Raw genomic sequence first — 20,614 nt, forward strand, 5'->3', positions numbered from 1 at the left:
GTGTTGTCTTTTATGCAAGCAGCCAGAAACTGTAGAACACGTGTTTATTTCCTGCTGGGACGCTGTATTTCTGTGGGATATACTCCAGCGCACACTCAAAAAGGATTTCCCGATCACCGCCAGGGGTATACGGTTTTTATCAATAGAGAATGTAAATGGCGTACCTTATGATATGATCCTACTACTGGGCCTTCACAGTTTATGGAAAACAAGAGTAGGCGTAAATCACGCTGATAAAACAGTCCGCTCGGCGCGTGAATATTTTATTGAAAGTGTTGCCGGCATGCGTGAAGTGTTCCGGGCTCAGCCCGAACCGCCGGATTGGTTGCCCATTCTTGATGGTTTGGTTTGTCTAAAAGAATTTTAATGACACCACGGCAGCCAAGTTACGGCTGACGTGTTTTTAATCCCTCCTTTGTATATATGCTATTGTACAAATGTAAAAACAGGCAATAAAGAAAAATATAAATCCTCGTTAGTATGAAGATTCTGCTTCTGGCACTCGCCGAGAACGGTCGCAGGATGGCTGGCTCCAACGGAGCTGCGACAACGGCCCCAGTTGGCCGCGGTACTTTTGCTGCGTCATCGTCTGCCGACGACTACAAGGTGGTGTTGCCTCCCATCCCAATAGGTGCAACTATTTTGAATTCAGTACTTTTGCACTGCGATTTGAGAGGCTGCCCTTATCGTATTGAAGATTTCCGGCAAGAATTGAAGCGGTGCGCCGTCCTGTCCGAGATTGTGGCGCTCGGTGCTTTCCAGATGAACCATGTCTGGTTAGCCACGCTGCGAACGCCGGAAGCCAAGAAGCGGCTCATCGACTGCAAAGAGTTGAACGTGAAGGACCTGAAATGTGTTGTCATCGACCCCAGCAGCACAGAAGTTCGTCTACGCCTCCATTGGGTCCCGTATCATGTGACCGACGACGCGGTGAGCAAGTTTTTGGAACCCTACGGCAAGGTTATAGAAGTCGCACGTGAGAAATGGCGCGTCGAGGGATTCGAGGGCATCGAGTCGACTACCCGGGTGGCGCGCATGACGCTGAAGAGCGGCGTCACGCCCGACGGAATGCCTCATCAGCTGCGGCTTCAGGGGGCGAACGTCCTTATCGTAATCCCAGGGAGGGCGCCGGTCTGCCTGCGCTGTAAGCGTGCCGGGCACATCAGGCGCGACTGCCGCGTGCCTAAGTGCTCGGTGTGCTCACGTTTCGGCCACGAGAAGGAGGAGTGCGTAAAGACCTACGCCCGAGTAACTGGTGGAGCGGCGGCGGAAGACCTTTCGCCCCTGACCATGGATATCGACGAGGCTGAGCGCTCCGCTGAGGGACAACAAGACGAAGCTCCACCGTCTGGTGAGCCCTGCAGTCATCCTGTTGGAGCGGACGGCTCGACTGAAGTCTCGCCTGTAAAGGACAAGAAGAAGGAGGTGGCTGGTGGCTTTCCTGAACCGGACAGCGCGGCACTCCCTCCCTCGGCGACGCCAATGGAGAAGACCGTAGCCCCGCGCGGGGCCTCCCCCCCGACTTTCGAGAAGGCGCCTTCCGAAGGTCACGACACTATGGACGAAACCACCGAGTCCATCAAGCGTGGTCTCGACGAGAACCCTCCATCGACGCCGGGCATGACACCCAGGCCCAACCCTTGGATGGAGAGGACAAAGAAGGGGCGTTTCCAGCCCACGCCCACCTTAACCCCAGATGACCGGAGGCGACTCAACAGCAAGTAAGGCGGCTAACGCCTGGTTACAAAGACTGACGTCCGAATGCCAAGGCAAGTGCTACAGCAAAACGCATGATTTGTACGTTCCAACCAGCAATAACGGTCGCATCGCTAAATGTTCGAGGTTTGAGCGCCAGGAAAAAACAATACCAATTGCAGCGTTTGCTGCTTAAAGAGAAACCCGATTTCTTAGCGGTGCAAGAGACTAAAATGGCTGAGGAGGAACAGGTTGCTAGTGCGCTTAGGCCTTTTCTGCAGTCGTACGAAGTTTGTGTCACCCACGCGGTTGGTTTCTCTGCCGGATGTTTTCTTTTTCTTAAAAAGTCCCTGCCCTTGTCGGAGTTAGCTGTAACCACCGACACGGAAGGGCGGTTCATCATGTGCGATTTTTCTTTAGCGTCTTTTCAGTGGCGAATTGTTTGTGTGTATGCGCCTAGTACGGTTAAAGACCGTGTTTCCTTTTTTATTGGCTTACGCCGTTTTCTAGATTGTGATAAAACGATTGTGTTGTTGGGCGATTTTAACTGCGTTGTAAGGGCAGCAGACAGAACGCCCCTGAGGCGGAGCAGTGACAAGAGTGCGCAAGTTTTAAGCGAACTGGTTGAAGACTTTGACTTGGTTGACGCCGGAACGGTGACGAACGAAACGAGCGAGATTCGTTTCACCCATTTCCAAGCGTCGTCTCATGCGCGCCTCGATAGAGTATACGTATCGGCCTCCGCGGCAGCAGTGTTAAAGTATCGCGTCACACCTGTGTTTTTTTCGGATCATTGCATGATTTCGACAACGATCGGCGAAAAAGCGCCGCCGAAGGCCAAGTTTAACTGGAAGCTGTGGAAGCTTAACACAAAACTGCTTGATGATGAAAGTTTTCTTGCAGCGGTAGATAACGTCTTCAAAACATTTTTTAAAACCGCAAGGGACGATATATTCGAGACGTGGGAGCTCATCAAACAGGAAGTGAAGATGCTCGCTATCGAAAGGTCGTCGATTTTAGCGTACGAGGCGCGTTGCGACGAACGTGGTTTAATCGAAGATTTGCAAGCTCTGTCAAGAGCTGAGTGTGAGCGACCCGGCACAGCTCTTAAAGATTTGGAAACGGTTAAGCAACGCCTGACGCATTTTCATCAAGAGCGTTACCGCGGAGCCATTGTTCGGGCTCGATCAGAGAAGTACTTGATGGGAGAACAGCCTACTAAACGGTCTTTGGCGGATGAGAAAAGGTTCGCGCTTCGCAACGAAATTGGCGAAATCGAGTACAACGGAGTGATTAACACGAGCCCAAGTAGTATTGAGCAGGCTTTTGTCGCACACTATAGGCAAGTTTTCGAAACCCAAGTTAAAGGAAGGCAGGACCCTATGTGTGGAAAACTTCTAGAGTCCCTGCCGCAACTAACGGAAGAGGAGAAGGAAAACCTCACAGAGCCGATCACTTTTCAAGAGGTTGAGCGAGCAATAGACGATTTGCCGAGCTCGAAAACGCCAGGACCGGACGGGCTATGCGCCGAATTTTATAAGAAATACAAAAGCGTAATCGCTCCGCTTTTTTTAGAAGTCATTTGTAAAGCATACGAAAGGAAAGTACTGCCGCCGTCTTTTTCACGTACATACACTGTGTTAATTCCCAAAAGCGATGACGTTGCGAAACTACGTCAAGTCACTGGTTTCCGCCCGATAACTCTGTGTAATGTAGATTACAAGATTTTTGCTAAAATCCTAGCGAGGAGGTTCCAGAGTGTTGCCTGCCAGCTCATTGGAGATCATCAGACCTGTGGAATACAGGGTCGATCTATTTTGACGAATGTGCACGTTGCCCGAACTGTTTTGGAGGCATGTGACGATGGCATGGGCCAAGTTGCCATGCTTCAACTGGACCTAGATAAGGCTTTCGATCGTGTTAAGCACGATGTCCTTTTTGATGTTTTAAAGCACGTGAATGTGGGCGAGCGTATTTTGGACGGGGTTAAAATGGCGTACCAAGAGTGTACCACTAGGCTCATTGTGAACAGGGAATTGACTGAACCGATACGTGTGCGAACATCCGTAAGACAAGGATGTCCCTTGTCGCCGTTATTGTTTAACCTCTATTTGGAACTTTTTTGTTTAAGTGTTCAGAACAGTAATCAATGTCACGGATTCCGGATGGAAAATGAGGAGATAAAAGTCATGAGCTATGCAGATGATGTCGCGGTTTTTTGTAGCGATAAGCCAAGTATTAGCGCGGCTGTGAAGTTGGCAAGAGACTTCTGTAAGGCTACAGGGGCAGCCATAAATTTGAGCAAGTGCCGTGGGTTTTGGCACGGAGAGTGGGCCACAACCCCTTCGGTGTTTGAAGGGGTGTGTTGGGACCGTGTGCCGTGCACTTACCTCGGTGTGCCACTAAAATGTTACAGGCAAAGCAAATCCTATTGGTCGGGAGTCGCCGCCGACCTGGACAGACGCGCTTCCCGTTGGAAGCAGCGTGAGCTGTCCATATTTGCCAGAGCGACAGTATGTAATATTTTTCTCATTGCAAAATTATGGTACGTGATGCAGGCCATTCATTGTGCTCGCTTGAATGTGCAGAAATTTCACCGTGTTTTTGCCACGTTTATTTGGAATTCAAAGTGGGAGCCGATGAGGAGAGACAATCTTTTCCATCGGATTCGTCACGGTGGTCTCGGTCTCTCACATTTGTTTTGCAAACAGATTGTGTCCCGATTCTTTTTTCTACGAGACCAAGAGCATCCTTTCATACGTACATTTATACAAACCAAATTGTCTCCTCATTTGCCATCTTTTCTCGTTTCGTCCCATGGCGGCGAACTTAAGAGATTAGTGGGATATCAAAAGGAGGTGGTAGACGCAGTGTTATTTTTGTCTGCCCGTTTTTCTTTTGAGTATTTGTCTGCTGTTAGCAAGAAAACACTTACACGCGAGTTATTGATAAGTTTGTTTCCAAACCCGTTGTATAGAACTGTAGTCTGTAGCGGGGGCCAAGATGTGCTCAAGCGAGTGAAGAATATGTGCGTTCCCCCTTCCGTTAAAACGTTCTTTTTTAAACTGCATTCCAATACACTGCCCGTTAAGGTGTGGCTTCAAGGAAAGGGTATTGATGTTCCCTGGTCGGTAGACTGTATTTTATGTAAGAAACCTGAGACTATCGAGCACGTTTTCATTTTTTGCTGGGATGCGGTATTTTTTTGGGACGTGCTCCAGCGCACGTTGAAGAAACAACTGTGCATTAGCCAATCAGTTATACGTTTCTTGAATGTGAGTAACGATGATGGCATACCTTTTGATATGATTATGTTGTTGGGTTTGTGCAGTATTTGGAGGTCGCGCATGGCGGTCCGTCATGCCGACCCTAGTGTGAAAGAAGTGCATCATTATTTTTTCAGCCTTGTTAAGCAAGTGGAAAGTGTTTTTTCAAACCGTAAAACGAAACCCGAGTGGCTAGAAATTTGTAAACCGCTCCTCGAAATGCGAGGATTTTAATGTACCCTGCAATAAGGCTTGCAGAGTATTTTTTTTAAAGTGACATGACCGTTTTTGCATTCCTCCTGCAATAAAGAAATAAAAAAAAAAAATCCTCGTTAGTATAGTGGTCAGTATCCCCGCCTGTCACGCGGGAGACCGGGGTTCGATTCCCCGACGGGGAGCGTGATTTTTTTTTTACACCCAGTTTTTTGTTTTACTTTATTGAAAAGTCCATATTGCGCTAGAGTTTCCGTCCCGCCATTCCCGTCTATCCTCGTTAGTATAGTGGTCAGTATCCCCGCCTATCACGCGGGAGACCGGGGTTCGATTCCCCGACGGGGAGCATATTTTTTTTTTAACACACAGTTTTTTTGTTTTACTTTATTGAAAAGTCCATGCTGCGGTAGAGTTTCCGTCCCGCTATTCCCGTCTCTCCTCGTTAGTATAGTGGTCAGTATAATCCAAGTAATGAGCGGCAGAAGGGCGCGTACGCGGCGTACGCACATTTCATGACTTCACGACAGAGTTACTTCAATTTCGGAGCACCACACTTGTGCTATTCCTAGTGTTTGTCAAAGGATGGAAGAAGAAGCAAGGGATCACTCCTACTCATTTGCTTTAGGTTGTGGCGACCATTCTAACGAGGGAACACAGCATACTCCAGCAGCTTCATGTACTCATCCAAAAGTCAACTTGAGCAAACTGCTTCGATGCGTTTATGAAGTGCTCAAGACCAACAAGTCGGCAAGTGAACTACCAGAGATGGTTGCTTTGAGGAATGAACATGACCAAGTGATCTCCTTCTGCCAAGAAAACTTTTGTAACATTGTTTTGGACGGGGCTGTGTTGTTTGACAGGTATCTTACTCGGGAGCTTGGGAAAGACCTTAGTGCAGCTTATTACTATGGGCTAGTATTTGTTCGATGTCGAGACTTTGAAGATGCGGTCTATGTTACATTCATAAAAAATAACCAGCTAATGATTAGGTATCTTGTTTCGTATAAGCGGGGATTGCCATGCACATTTGCAGATGTTCTCAACAATAAGCTTGAAAAGCTTTCCATCGTAGATTCCTGCAAACTGGTCTCAGTGACTGTAGACAGAGACTGCTTTCACTGCAATGAAATTGATGCCATCTTACACAGTAAGAGGGACAGGGTGAATGACTTACTTGAGTTCCACTGTGTTATCTACAAGTTAGAGTCCATGTTGGGTTATGCTCTCCAGAAATCAATGGTGGATGACCCTCATGTTTCCATCATTGCAAACTTGTGTAACATGCTCAAAAACCTTGCCCTTGCAGATGATCTCAACCTCGGTGACATCATGTTTCATGGCTCGGAGTGCTCGACGTACACATTCTTTAACTACAAGACATTGGACACTATACATAACCACTGGCTCGACATAGTCACCAAATTGAACAAAATACTGGTCGACTCGCTGGTGGAGGATGACCGTCAGGTGATTTCATTTATTCTGGAAACACTCAAGTCGACCACCTTCATTGTTAACCTTGCTTTTTACCTCGAACTGTTCCGTTGTCTGCATGACTGGACTCGCAAAGTGGTCAACCTGGGCATCCCTGCTTATCAGGTGATCAACGAGCTTGAGGGAGTCTCGTGCACCATCCGACACCACACATCCACCGGTGGATCCAAAGTAGAAGAAGTGCGTGAAGAACTCCAGCTTGACATTGGAAGGTACAAAGGGGTGCCCATTAAATGCGACTTGGATGAGGCAGTCCTGGTCTCCACTATGGAGAGGGTGTGTGGCTTGATGTCTGACATCCTCGATGACATAGTCCAGAGATCCAGCAGGACCATAAAAACCCTGAGCATTCTGGGCTCGAAGACATGGCCGGTCGACACCTGCGACTTAGATGCATTTGGCTTTGACTCAGTGAAGATGCTAGCGAGAGAATACCAGCACTCCTTGTTAGAAAACATTGATGTTTTCCAGGAGTGGGGCTCTTATAAGCGCACTGTGCTGAACTCCTTTGTGAGGGACCTGAGGGAGAACTTTGATGATATTGCTCCGAGAATGGTTTCCTCTTTTCGAGGCCTCTACCCTGGCATTGTCACGCTTCTGAGTTCTGTAAGCCTCTTGTGCCCTGCTTCCAAGGTGCTTCAGGCGCAGTCCCAGTCCTTGCTTGAAGGGGACCAGACCGAAGAGCTCATGACCATAAGGGTCAATGGTCCGCCTCCAGGGTCATTGTCCATGGCGGCTGTTGGACTTGACCTGCTGGAGGAACATGGCATTGAACGGAAAGCGGGAGTTTCAGACAGCAGTGCTGACTGCCGGTTCCCGCTCGATGTTGTAAGGAAAATCTTTAATAGTGCCTGACATTCCTCTAGCTGTTAATATCATTATGCTATCAGCTGCAGAGAACTATCGTAGCAACCATGCTTGAGAAACATGCCTTTCATAATTCCTTAATAAAATGTTTATGTATTATGTAAAAAAAAAAAAAAAAGTATAGTGGTCAGTATCCCCGCCTGTCACGCGGGAGACCGGGGTTCGATTCCCCGACGGGGAGCATAACTTTTTTTTTACCCCCATTTTTTTTTTTACTTTATTGAAAAGTCCATGCTGGGGGTAGAGTTCCCGTCCCGCTATTCCTGTCTCTCCTCGTTAGTATAGTGGTCAGTATCCCCGCCTGTCACGCGGGAGACCGGGGTTCGATTCCCCGACGGGGAGCATAATTTTTTTTTTTTACCCCCAGTTTTGTTTTTACTTTATTGAAAAGTCCATGCTGGGGGTAGAGTTCCCGTCCCGCTATTCCTGTCTCTCCTCGTTAGTATAGGATTCCACTTCCGGCCGCCGCAGCGTACGGACGTGTCAATCATGAGCTCCCCCGGAGCGGTTTCAGCGGCCGCCGGCCGCGGTAACAGGAACTCGGACGCTGTTGCCCAGGAATACCAAGTCATTCTGCCGCCACTTCCAACAGGTACTACAGTTTTGAATACAGTTTTTTTGCATGCCGACGTGAGTGCAAGGCCCTACCGTCTGGAGCATTTTCGCGAGGCCCTTGTCAGCGCGACACTGTTCGCCGAGGTGGTCGCCATGGGGGCGTACCAATACAATCACGTGTGGGCGGTTACCCTCAAGAGTGCCGAAGGAAAAAAGAAGCTGCTCGCCGCCGGCGAGCTGGCCGTCAAGGGGCGCCGGTGTATCGTGGTCGACCCGAGCAACCAGGACACACGCCTGAAGTTACACTGGCTGCTGCACCACGTTCCCGACGATGAAGTGCGAGTGGCCCTGGCACCCTATGGCAAGGTTACGGAAGTCGTCAGAGACCAGTGGCGGGCCGCGGGCGTGTGCTCAACAACGCGCTAGGTGTCACTCAGGCTCAAGGCTGGAGTCACGGTGGACGCCCTCCCACATCAACTGCGTGTCGCCGGCGACCTGGTCCTGGTGGTCGTCCCAGGCAGGGCACCGCTCTGCCTTCGGTGCCGGGGGAAGGGGCACATACGGCGGGAGTGTCGTGTACCGCGTTGTGTGCTCTGTCGACGCTTCGGTCATGACGAGAGCCAGTGCGTTAGGACCTACGCGTCCGTCACGGGGCCCTTAGGAAACGAGGACGAGGCTGAACATCTTATGGACGTGGCCGAGTCCGAGGCAGCTGCCTGCGACGAAGCTGGTGGACCACTTCCAGGGGCAACGCCCCCTGACCGTACCGCGGGGGATAAGAAAGATTTTGAGGGTGAAGGAGAGCAGCGCCTGCAACCTGCAGAGCCAGTAATAGGCGACACCCCTTCGGCGGAGGGCACCAAGACCGCAAGTTCGGTCCCAGCGACGACGTCCTGCAAAAAGCCGGAAACCATGAGTGTCGAGGTGGCAGGCACCAGCGGCGCTGTCGCCAAGCGAGCTCGTGAAGAAGGCGTCGACGAAAGACCCAACTCCGGTGAGGCCCTCCCCGATGAGCCGCCCCCCAAAACGGCTCCAGTGCGCCGGGCAACCGTCAAGCCGAAGCCCAACATTCCGCCGGAAAGACGTGCGTCGGTGATATCGCCCCCATAGCAGCGAGGGCCCGCGCTCGGCTAGGCACCGCTTATCGAACTGGAGACCGACGAGACTCTGACAGGACGGCGGCTTCGCGTCTTCACGGCGAGGCATGTAATGAGTTGTTCGGCGATCCCATGGGTGGGTGCACCGAGCGACGCTACAAGACTGTGAGTCTGTCGCCGTTCTCAGCGACCCGAGGTAAGCACCATGCGACCCGCTTGCTCTAACTCTTAAATGGCAGTGAACCTTACGATACCTCTCCGCGTCGCGACGTTGAACGTGCGGGGCCTGGGAGCAAGGCGACGACAGTACCAGCTCAGCCGCCTTTTTCTAGAACACGATCTAGACATAGTCGCCGTCCAAGAAACGAAGGTTCAAAGTGTGGAGCAAACGGACCGCATGGTGCAGCCTTTCAGAGCTCGATACAATGTCTGCGTGTGTCACTCTGTTGGAACGTCAGGAGGTTGTGCTCTGTTTCTGCGCAATTCGTTGGGTATTGTTGAAGAGACAGTAACAGTATGCGAAACAGGCCGTTTAGTTGTTTGTGATTTCTCCTTTTCTGGCTCACAGTGGCGGGCAATATGTGTTTACGCGCCAAATCGTGAATATGAACGAAAAGTGTTCTTTGAACGTGTTGAATATTACATAAAATGCGAAAGACTTGTCATTTTGTTGGGTGACTTTAACTGTGTGTGCGCAGCAGAAGACAGAGTGCGCAGGCAGCCTGTTCGGGATCAGAGTGCTCGATTTTTGAACCTGGTAGTGCAAGAGAATAATTTAGAGGATATTGGCTGTGTCTTGACCCATAGTAATTCTCCCCAGTTTACGCACTTTCAACGTGACAGCCACGCTCGCTTGGATAGGGCGTACGTCTCTGCGTGTCTTGTTCCACTGTGTGAAAACTATGAAGTTAAGAACGTATCTTTTAGTGACCATAGTTTAGTCCTCTTTACAATTGGGCGAAAAGAAGTAAAATCACGGTTTAACTGGGATCTTTGGAAATTTAATGATAAGCTTCTGAATGATAAAACTTTTACGAATGATATCAAAGAACGCATTGGACAAATGCTGGCGTCTGGGACGCGAAACTTTGCTGAACTTTGGGAGCAGTTCAAGAATGACGTTAAAATAAGAGCGATCGAAAGCTCATGTATTTTACGCCGGCAAGAAAAAGAGAAAGAAAAAGAGTTGCACTGTCAGCTAGATTTCGTATTAAGCATGGAGAGCGCGCAACCCGGAAAGTTTACAAAAGAAATTAAACAAGTTAAAAGCAAACTGGAACTTATTGATGTAGAAAGATACAAAGGAGCTGCGATAAGAGCCCGCGCCGAGCGTCTGTGGTTGGGTGAAACACCGACCAAGCGCTCGCTTAGCGATGAAAAGAGATACGCATCACAAAATAACATAATAGAAATACAGTACGGCGCCTCCATGACTCGCGAAAAAGAACTAATTGAACGCGCATTCGTGGAACATTATCAAGATCTTCTGGGGCAAAGTAAGCGTGTAGAAGAAGGATTTGATCGCGAGTTTCTACCACTCATGCCCAAGTTAGATGCCGAAGTTAAAGCGAGTCTCGAGGTACCAATTAGTCTGCAAGAAATTGAACGGGCAATCGACGAACTAACTCCTGGAAAGTCGCCTGGGCCCGACGGCTTAGGCGCTGCTTTTTACAAAGCATTCAAAAGCGATGTAGCTGTGGCTTTACACCGCGTGGTAATGGAAGCGTATGACAAAAAAGAGCTGCCACCGTCTTTCCGTAAAACTCATATCGTTTTAATTCCTAAGTTTGACGATCCAGCGAAGCTTTTATCGGTGAAGTCCTACCGCCCTATAAGTCTGACCAACGTAGATTATAAAGTGTTCATGAAGGTTTTAGCAAGAAGGTTGCAAGGCGTCATATCATCAATTGTTGGGCCTCATCAAACATGTGGGATTAAGGGACGAACAATTTTCACCAATATCCATGTCGCGAGAAGTATTTTAGAGTGTTGCGATGCATTTCAAGGGCGAGTAGCCATGCTGCAACTCGACTTGGAAAAGGCTTTCGATCGCGTTGTGCATGATGTTCTTTTCCGCATTTTAGAGCACGTCAATGTTGGCTCGGTAATTCTAGAGGGGGTTAAGATGTCTTACACGGACTGTTTTTCGAGCATTATTATTAATAGGGAAGTTAGTAAAAGTTTTCAAGTTCAGTCGTCGGTCAGACAGGGGTGCCCGTTATCACCCCTGTTGTTTGCTGTTTACCTCGAACCGTTTTGTTTAAAGCTTTTGTATAATGAACGGATAAGGGGCTTTCGGTTGATGTCGAGTGAAGTTAAGGTTCTTGCCTACGCGGATGATATTGCTGTTTTCTGTGAGGATACAGAAAGTGTTAGAGAAGTCGTAAGGGTGGCTAATTTATTTTGTAAGTTGTCAGGTAGTGTCGTCAATTGGGGTAAGTGCGTGGGATTTTGGCATGGCAGTGGGAAAGTGCACCTCGTGTTCTCGAAAATATTCAATGGACCCGTTCACCGGCAAAGTACCTCGGGGTGCCACTCGAGCATTACCGTGACACTACGGAGTATTGGAAAGAGGAAATCGAAGAGGTCCGAGCGAAAACACTCAAGTGGGGGGGTCGTGATTTGTCAATGTTTTCTCGCTCGACAGTTTGTAACCTTTTTATTGTGGCTAAAGTCTGGTATGTGCTTCAAGCCCTCTGGATGACGAGGGCCAGCGTTCAGAAATTGCATAGAGTCTTTGCAGTTTTCGTTTGGGGATCTGGATGGGAACGCACTAGTCGTACCAACCTGTTTCGCTCTGTGCAAAGTGGGGGGGTTGGAATTAGCCCCTTTGTTTCTTCGGCAGGTTGTGGCCCGTTTTATTTTCTTGCGTGATCAGAGGGATTTATTTTTGAGGACTGTATTGCAAGTTCGCCTCTGTCATGCATTACCCGATTTTGTTGTCTCGTCTAGTAAGGTTGATTCTCCTGGGATGCGTGGTTTTTTGCATGAAGTTGTCCGAGCCTTCCAGTTCCTGAAGGTGCGTTTTTCATTGGAGTACCTGAGTGTTGTATCGCGAAAACGTTTGTACAGAGACTTGGTAGATGTGGTGTTGCCTGAGCATCTTTACCGATCTTCTTATTGCGCTGGCCCTGGCAAAGATGTTCTCAAAAGACTAAAAAAAATGCCTGTTAGGCCATCTGTAAAAACGTTCTTTTTTCAACTGCATAGTGGCACACTCCCTGTTAAACCCTGGCTTGAGGAAAAAGGACTATTTGTTCCCTGGTCAGTTAACTGTTTGTTCTGTCGAAAACCAGAAACTATAAACCACATCTTCTTGGACTGCTGGGATGCAGTATTGCATTGGGACATTTTACAACGAACTCTGAAAAAGGATCTGCCAATAACAGAGTATGGCATTCGTTTCCTCCCCGTTGGCAGTGAAGGGGGCGTGCCCTATGACATGTTCATGGTATTGAGCCTGCACAGTATGTGGCGAACAAGAATGGCCGTGCGACACGCTGACGCAGATGCACGTCCCGTGAGGGACTATTTTATTGAGAGTGTTGCGTACATCAGGGAAGTGTACAAAGCCCAAAATGAGCAGCCTGAATGGCTGCCTGTGATGGATACTCTGGTCGCCCTGAAGGCATTTTAGACCATTTGCGCCGTCCTGGGAAGGGCGGGCGTTTTTTAACATTGGTGTTCTGTGTGTTGCATGTATTTGTTTGGTATGCCAAGCAGGCAATAAATAAAAAAAAAAAAAAAATCCTTGTTAGTATAGTGGTCAGTATACCCGCCTGTCACGCGGGAGACCGGGGTTCGATTCCCCGACGGGGAGCATCATTTTTCTTTTTTACCCAGTTTTTTTTTTTACTTTATTGAAAAGTTTATGCTGCGCTAGAGTTCCCGTCCCGTTATTCCCGTCTCTCCTCGTTAGTATAGTGGTCAGTATCCCCGCCTGTCACGCGCGAGACCGGGGTTCGATTCCCCGACGGGGAGCATCATTTTTTTTTTACCCAGTTTTTTTTTTTTTTTTACTTAATTGAAAAGTTTATGCTGCGGTAAAGTTCCCGTCCCGCTATTCCCGTCTCTCCTCGTTAGTATAGTGGTCAGTTTCCCCGCCTGTCACGCGGGAGACCGGGGTTCGATTCCCCGACGGGGAGCATCATTTTTTTTTTTTTTTTACCCCACATTTTTTTTTTTTTTTACTTTATTGAAAAGTTTCTGCTGCGGTAGAGCTCCCATCCCGCTATTCCCGTCTCTCCTCGTTACTATAGTGGTCAGTATCCCCGCCTGTCACGCGGGAGACCGGGGTTCGATTCCCCGACGGGGAGCATCATTTTTTTTTACCCCACATTTTTTTTTTTTTACTATATTGAAAAGTCCATGCTGCGGTAGAGTTCCCATCCCGCTATTCCCGTCTCTCCTCGTCAGTATAGTGGTCAGTATCCCCGCCTGTCACGCGGGAGACCGGGGTTCGATTCCCCGACGGGGAGCATAATTTTTTTTTTTACCCCGTTTTTTTTTTACTTTATTGAAAAAGTTTATGCTGCGGTAGAGTTCCCGTCCCGCTATTCCCGTCTCTCCTCGTTAGTATAGTGGGGAGTCTGTGGCCGACCACCGAAGTGTTCGGACGCACGATGACGAGCTCCCAAGGAGCGGTATCAGCGGCCGTATCTGGCCGTGGCTTATCTGATGTTGAAGGCTCCGCTGACTATAAGATTATTTTGCCACCCCTGCCCAACGGATACATCGCTAAAAATTCTGTTTTTTTACATTGCGACGTCCGCAACCGGCCGTATCGCATTCAAGATTTTCGAGAGGAACTTCTGCGTTTGAAGGTGCTTCCTGAGTTGGCGTCGGCGGGTGCCCACCAGATGAACCACGTGTGGATGCTTCGCATGCACACGTTGGCAGCGAAGCAGTGCCTACTCGACGCCAAGGAGCTGCGAGTGAAAGGTGGGCGGTGCCTGGTCCTTGACCCCGCCAACACCGAGGTCAAGTTGCGGCTTCACTGGGTCCCTTACGACGTGTCCAGTTGCCAGGTACGTCGAGAACTCGAGCGCTAAGGGAAGGTCTCGGACGTCAGCCGGGAACACTTCCGCGAGAGGGGCTTCGAGGGCGTCGAGACCAACACGAAGGTCGTCCAGATGACCCTAAAAGACGGCGTCACGGTGGATGACATCCCTCATGAGATTCGTCTCGAGGGGTGCAAAGTCCTCGTGCTAGTTCCCGGACGAGCTCCTCTGTGCCTCCGCTGTCGACGCAAGGGGCACATCAGGAGAGACTGCCACGTCCCCCGGTGCACGGAGTGCCACCGGTTTGGCCACGAGAGTGCAGACTGCGTCCGCACTTACGCTACCATAGCGCAAAAACGGGTGGACGACGAAACGAGCGACCTGCAAATGGACGAGGCGGAGGCGGAAGACGCGGCCGGAGGAATCACACCCCCCACCGGAGATCCCAAGGACACGAGCCCGGACGTCCGCCCGGCCACTCAGGTCGAGGCATCCACCCGAGTGCAACGCCTACCACTAGCGTCGACCGCTGAGTCTGGGAGAAATGCGGCTAGCACCACCCAGCCCTCCTCCCGGACGACGGAGAGTCCGGTAACGTCCGGGGCCAACGCCGGGGACGACCAGCAGCCCCAGGAAGACGACAGCAGAACAACGGAAGCCATGGATGCCGAAGCCATCCTGGCTGGCAAGCGGCAGCTGGACGATGCTCTCGCCGAGACCGCTCCCGAAGACGAAGGCGGGGGCGAACTGCCCTGGCACCACATGGGACCCAAGAAGCACCGAAGAGCACCGCCCAAGCCCCGCATCCCCGCGGATGGTCGCCAGCGCAAGGACTCGTTGTGAGTGAATGACACTCAGGCCCTTTCGTATGTGCTTAGTTATAAAACTGGTTTAAACGGGTGAACCTTTCCTTTTGGCAAAAGATCGTTTAAAAGCCTTTTTTCTTAAATGACACCTGAACGTTACCAACCTTTTCGTTGCGCCACATTAAATGTGCGAGGGTTTAACTCTAGAAAAAAACAATACCAGGTGCAAAGGCTTTTAAACGAGGAAAACATCGATATCCTTGCCGTCCAAGAAACAAAAATGCACGAGGACGATCAAATTGCACTCGCATTAAGACCATTTTTAAGCGCGTACGAAGTGTGTGTCAGCCATGCTGTCGGTACATCCGCGGGATGTTTTTTGTTTCTTTCGAAGCGTATTGCGCTTACTGACCTTAAGGTCACTACAGATAGTGGGGGTCGCCTGATTTTCTGTGACTTTTTGCTGGGGGGTTTGCAGTGGCGTGTATTGTGTATTTACGCCCCAAACAGAAACTGTGAGAGAGAGCTTTTTTTTCGTCAGATAACAGAATATATTAATTGCGAAAAATATATGATTTTTTTAGGAGATTTTAATTGTGTATGTAATGTCCGAGATAGGGCATCAGCGAAATCGCCTAGCGATAGTAGTAGTACCTTGTTAAGAGATATTTTGGATGAGTATTTGTTGACCGACGTTGCGGATATGCACGTCGAACGTGAGGAACTTCGTTTCACACACTTTCAGCAGTCATCGCATGCACGATTAGATCGCATATATGTGTCCGCGGAATTAGGCCCTATTACAGTGGCATACTCTGTCAAACCTGTGTTTTTCAGCGATCACTGTCTCGTAGGCGTAACGGTTGGAAAAAAAAGTAAATCGTCACGAAAATTTAGCTGGGGTCTCTGGAAATTTAATGTCAACCTCCTCAAGGATAAAAGCTTTACTGATGGAGTGATTAATATTTTAGATAAATTAGGCGAAAATAAATACTTAAGTTTCACTGAGAAGTGGGAATTATTTAAAGAGGAGGTTAAACTGTTAGCTATAGAAAAGTCGTCCATCGCCAACTACGTATCAAAGAAAGAAGAAAATGGTTTGCAGCAGTACTTGCTCGCGCTTCTCAAAGACGATAGCGAGTGCCCTGGTAGATACGCTGAAGAGATGAAGGTAGTTAAGCGTGAATTGCAACTTTTTCAAAATAATCGGTATCGTGGTGCGGTTGTGCGGGCGAGGGCGGAAAAGTTTTTGCTCGGCGAACAGCCCACAAAGCGAGCACTGGCGGATGAAAGATGCTTTGCGCTGGCCAAAGAGATAACCGTTTTGGACCATGAAGGCGTCATCTGCAATGACAAAGACGGCATTCAAAGAGCATTTGTTGCACATTACACGAACCTCTTTGGAGACAAAGGTGAGCCGAAAGAAACAGCCGCCTTGAAAGGTCTTCTCCAGATAGCACCTGAGCTATCCACAGAAACAAAGGACTGGATGGAACAACCCATCACAAAGTCTGAGATTGACCGAGCCATTGAGAGCCTCGCTGCTCATAAAACGCCAGGTCCAGACGGCCTCTGCGCTGAATTCTATCAGCATTTCAGAGACCAGTTGTCGGTCTTCCTTTTCGAAGTAATCCGTGAGGCTTATCGACGTCAAGCGCTTCCGCCCTCGTTCCTACAATCGCACACGATACTGATCCCCAAGTCTAAAGACGAAGCTCAGAGACGTAAGGTATCGAGCTACCGTCCTATTGCGTTGAGCAACGTAGACTATAAGATCTTTGCGAAGGTGTTGGCGAGACGACTTCAGCACGTTATATGCCAGTTAGTTGGGGACCATCAGACCTGTGGAATTAAAGGGAGGGCAATTCAAACGAACATTCATGTCGCGAGGACTATTCTCGAAAACTCTCGAGCAGAGGGAAGCCAGGTAGCGATGATTCAAATTGACCTGGAAAAGGCGTTTGACAGAGTATGCCACCGGGTGCTGTGGGAGGTTCTAAATAAAGCCAATGTAGGTAACATTGTTTTTGAAGGAGTCAAGATGGCGTACTCAGGTTGTACGACGCGTCTTGTCATTAACAATTCCTTGTCAGAAAAGATTAATGTCCTATCTTCTGTGCGACAGGGGTGTCCCATGTCTTCTTTATTATTTTGTCTCTACCTTGAGCCGCTCTGTCTAAGTGTTATCAGAAGCGAGCACGTTGAGGGGTACACAATGGGGAACGTGGAAGTGAAAGTACTGGCATATGCTGATGATGTTGCTTTTTTCTGTCAGGACAAGACTAGCATTTCAAAAGTTTTAGATTTGTGCAAAAGTTTCTGTGATGCTACAGGTGCTAGTATTAACAAAAATAAATGTCTCGGGATATGGTACGGGCAGGGGGACGATGCGCCGGTTTTTTTTGAAGGGATTCATTGGACATGTTCCCCGGGTAGATACCTGGGAGCTCCTCTGGATCACATGGAAAAGAGCTCGCCTTACTGGGAAGGTGTGATAGAGGATTTGAAGGAACGCACGAGGAAATGGAGGGGTCGTAACATGTCTATTTTCACCAGGGCTTCTGCTTGTAATATTTTTTTAACCGCGAAGCTTTGGTACGTTTTGCAAGTGCTATACTGTGCGCGCTGCAATATTCAAAAAATGCATAGAGTTTTTGCGCTGTTCATTTGGCAATGTGCTGGAGAACCGATGCGACGAGATAACCTTTTTCTTCGTCCGCTCAAAGGCGGTCTTGGGCTGTCTCATTTGTTTCTTAGGCAGTTAGTATCGCGTTTTATTTTTATGAGAGACCAGAGACACCCATTATTACAAGTCATGTTTCAAACGAAACTTACCAGTCATTTGCCAGAATTTTTTGTATCGTCCGTTATCGGTTCCCCAGCAAAGATGGTTGGGTTTGTTAAGGAAGTAGTTGCCGCCTTTCGTTTTTTGAGTGTACGGTACTCTTTGGAATACTTGGCCACCGTTAAAAGGCGGACCCTGTACCGACACCTACTAGAAAGTGTTTTTCCTGTACCTGTTTATCGTTCACTATATGAAAACGGACCTGGAAATGATGTGTTATGCCGAGTTAAGAAGATGAGAATACCTCCATCCGCAAAATCTTTTTTTCTTTCGCCTACATTCTGAAACGCTGCCGGTAAAAACCTGGCTTTGGGAAAGAGGTTTGCCTGTTCCTGGGGGCGTTAACTGCCCACTATGTAAAGTCCCGGAGACAGTAGAGCACTCCTTTTTGTACTGCTGGGACGCTGTTTTTCTATGGGATGTTCTCAAGAGGACTTTGAAGAAAGAATTTGTCATAACATCCTATAATATACGTTTTCTGGCTGTTGAATGTGAAGATAATGTTCCCTATGATCTTTTTATGCTGCTAGCAATATTCAGTCTCTGGAAATCTCGCATGTCGGTTAGACATGCCGAGCACCCACCGAAAGGGGCAAGAGCATTTTTGATTGAACTGGTAACCCAGGTGAAGAGTGTCTATGAATACAGTGAGAGTTTGCCGGAATGGGCAAACCTATTTGATGATGTGATGAAAATGAAAGAATTTTAATTGTACGTCTGCCTACAAGTGCTGGGTAGTCGTTTTTATTGTTTCAAATCGCTGAATAAAGAAAAAAAAATCCTCGTTAGTATAGTGGTCAGTATCCCCGCCTGTCACGCGGGAGACCGGGGTTCGATTCCCCGACGGGGAGCATAATTTTTTTTTTACCCCCAGTTTTTTTTTTTTTTTTTTACTTTATTGAAAAGTCCATGCTGGGGGTAGAGTTCCCGTCCCTCTATTCCCGTCTCTCCTCGTTAGTATGAATTCTGCTTCTGGCACTCGCCGAGAACGGTCGCAGGATGGCTGGCTCCAACGGAGCTGCGACAACGGCCCCAGTTGGCCGCGGTACTTTTGCTGCGTCATCGTCTGCCGACGATTACAAGGTGGTGTTGCCTCCCATCCCAACGGGTGCAACGATTTTAAATTCAGTACTTTTGCACTGCGATTTGAGAGGCCGACCCTATCGTATTGAAGATTTCCGGCAAGAACTGAAGCGGTGCGCCGTCCTGTCCGAGATTGTGGCGCTCGGTGCTTTCCAGATGAACCACGTCTGGTTAGCCACGCTGCGAACGCCGGAAGCCAAGAAGCGGCTCATCGACTGCAAAGAGTTGAAGGTGAAGGACCTGAAATGTGTTGTCATCGACCCCAGCAGCACGGAAGTCCGTCTACGCCTCCATTGGGTCCCGTATCATGTGACCGACGACGCGGTGAGCAAGTTTTTGGAACCCTACGGCAAGGTTATAGAAGTCGCACGTGAGAAATGGCGCGTCGAGGGATTCGAGGGCATCGAGTCGACTACCCGGCTGGCGCGCATGACGCTGAAGAGCGGCGTCACGCCCGACGAAATGCCTCATCAGCTGCGGCTTCAGGGGGCGAACGTCCTTATCGTAATCCCAGGGAGGGCGCCGGTCTGCCTGCGCTGTAAGCGTGCCGGGCACATCAGGCGCGACTGCCGCGTGCCTAAGTGCTCGGTGTGCTCACGTTTCGGCCACGAGAAGGAGGAGTGCGTAAAGACCTACGCCCGAGTAACTGGTGGAGCGGCGGCGGAAGACCTTTCGCCCCTGACCATGGATATCGACGAGGCTGAGCGTTCCGCTCAGGGACAACAAGACGAAGCTCCACCGTCTGGTGAGCCCTGCAGTCATCCTGTTGGAGCGGACGGCTCGACTGAAGTCTCGCCTGTAAAGGACAAGAAGAAGGAGGTGGCTGGTGGCTTTCCTGAACCGGACAGCGCGGCACCCCCTCCCACGGCGACGCCAATGGAGAAGACCGTAGCCCCGCGCGAGGCCTCCCCCCCGACTTTCGAGAAGGCGCCTTCCGAAGGTCACGACACTATGGACGAAACCACCGAGTCCATCAAGCGTGGTCTCGACGAGAACCCTCCATCGACGCCGGGCATGACACCCAGGCCCAACCCTTGGATGGAGAGGACAAAGAAGGGGCGTTTCCAGCCCACGCCCACCTTAACCCCAGATGACCGGAAGCGACTCAACAGCAAGTAAGGCGGCTAACGCCTGGTTACAAAGACTGACGTCCGAATGCCAAGGCAAATGCTACAGCAAAACACATGATTTGTACGTTCCAACCAGCAATAACGGTCGCATCGCTAAATGTTCGAGGTTTGAGCGCCAGGAAAAAACAATACCAATTGCAGCGTTTGCTGCTTAAAGAGAAACCCGATTTCTTAGCGGTGCAAGAGACTAAAATGGCTGAGGAGGAACAGGTTGCTAGTGCGCTTAGGCCTTTTCTGCAGTCGGACGAAGTTTGTGTCACCCACGCGGTTGGTTTTTCTGCCGGATGTTTTCTTTTTCTTAAAAAGTCCCTGCCCTTGTCGGAGTTAGCTGTAACCACCGACACGGAAGGGCGGTTCATCATGTGCGATTTTTCTTTGGCGTCTTTTCAATGGCGAATTGTTTGTGTGTATGCGCCTAGTACGGTTAAAGACCGTGTTTCCTTTTTTATTGGCTTACGCCGTTTTCTAGATTGTGATAAAACGATTGTGTTGTTGGGCGATTTTAACTGCGTTGTAAGGGCAGCAGACAGAACGCCCCTGAGGCGGAGCAGCGACAAGAGTGC

General features: G+C 49.3%; 3 protein-coding genes, 5 non-coding genes and 1 pseudogene across 8 annotated transcripts; all 9 read left to right on the forward strand.

Moving 5' to 3' along the window:
- The first annotated feature begins 467 nt into the window (after positions 1 to 467).
- On the forward strand, positions 468 to 2,406 carry LOC120847966. Its single transcript, XM_040219917.3, has one exon. The coding sequence runs from the start codon at positions 481 to 483 to the stop codon at positions 1,723 to 1,725; it is 1,245 nt and encodes a 414-aa protein (XP_040075851.2). The 5' UTR covers positions 468 to 480; the 3' UTR covers positions 1,726 to 2,406.
- A 2,881-nt stretch (positions 2,407 to 5,287) lies between these two features.
- Positions 5,288 to 5,359, forward strand: Trnad-guc. The gene has a single exon. It is a non-coding gene; the product is annotated as a tRNA-Asp (tRNA).
- Positions 5,360 to 5,448: 89 nt separating this feature from the next.
- Trnad-auc lies at positions 5,449 to 5,520 on the forward strand. Its single transcript has one exon. It is a non-coding gene; the product is annotated as a tRNA-Asp (tRNA).
- A 100-nt stretch (positions 5,521 to 5,620) lies between these two features.
- On the forward strand, positions 5,621 to 7,595 carry LOC115310015. The gene has a single exon (XM_029968286.4). It carries the CDS (start codon positions 5,757 to 5,759, stop codon positions 7,521 to 7,523), a length of 1,767 nt encoding a protein of 588 aa, XP_029824146.4. The 5' UTR covers positions 5,621 to 5,756; the 3' UTR covers positions 7,524 to 7,595.
- Positions 7,596 to 7,805: 210 nt separating this feature from the next.
- On the forward strand, positions 7,806 to 7,877 carry Trnad-guc. The gene has a single exon. It is a non-coding gene; the product is annotated as a tRNA-Asp (tRNA).
- Positions 7,878 to 8,096: 219 nt separating this feature from the next.
- On the forward strand, positions 8,097 to 18,801 carry LOC115310017 (annotated as a pseudogene).
- On the forward strand, positions 12,936 to 13,007 carry Trnad-guc. The gene has a single exon. It is a non-coding gene; the product is annotated as a tRNA-Asp (tRNA).
- Positions 18,618 to 18,689, forward strand: Trnad-guc. The gene has a single exon. It is a non-coding gene; the product is annotated as a tRNA-Asp (tRNA).
- A 105-nt stretch (positions 18,802 to 18,906) lies between the features above and the next one.
- Positions 18,907 to 20,040, forward strand: LOC121834292 (the record flags this gene model as incomplete). Its single annotated transcript, XM_042288067.1, has 1 exon — positions 18,907 to 20,040. A coding segment is annotated over one exon (1,134 nt), but the record flags the coding sequence as incomplete, so codon positions are not given.
- Positions 20,041 to 20,614: the final 574 nt, after the last annotated feature.

This window comes from Ixodes scapularis, unplaced genomic scaffold, assembly GCF_016920785.2.
Source record: "Ixodes scapularis isolate PalLabHiFi unplaced genomic scaffold, ASM1692078v2 ptg001080l_1__unscaffolded, whole genome shotgun sequence".
NCBI lineage: Eukaryota > Metazoa > Arthropoda > Arachnida > Ixodida > Ixodidae > Ixodes > Ixodes scapularis.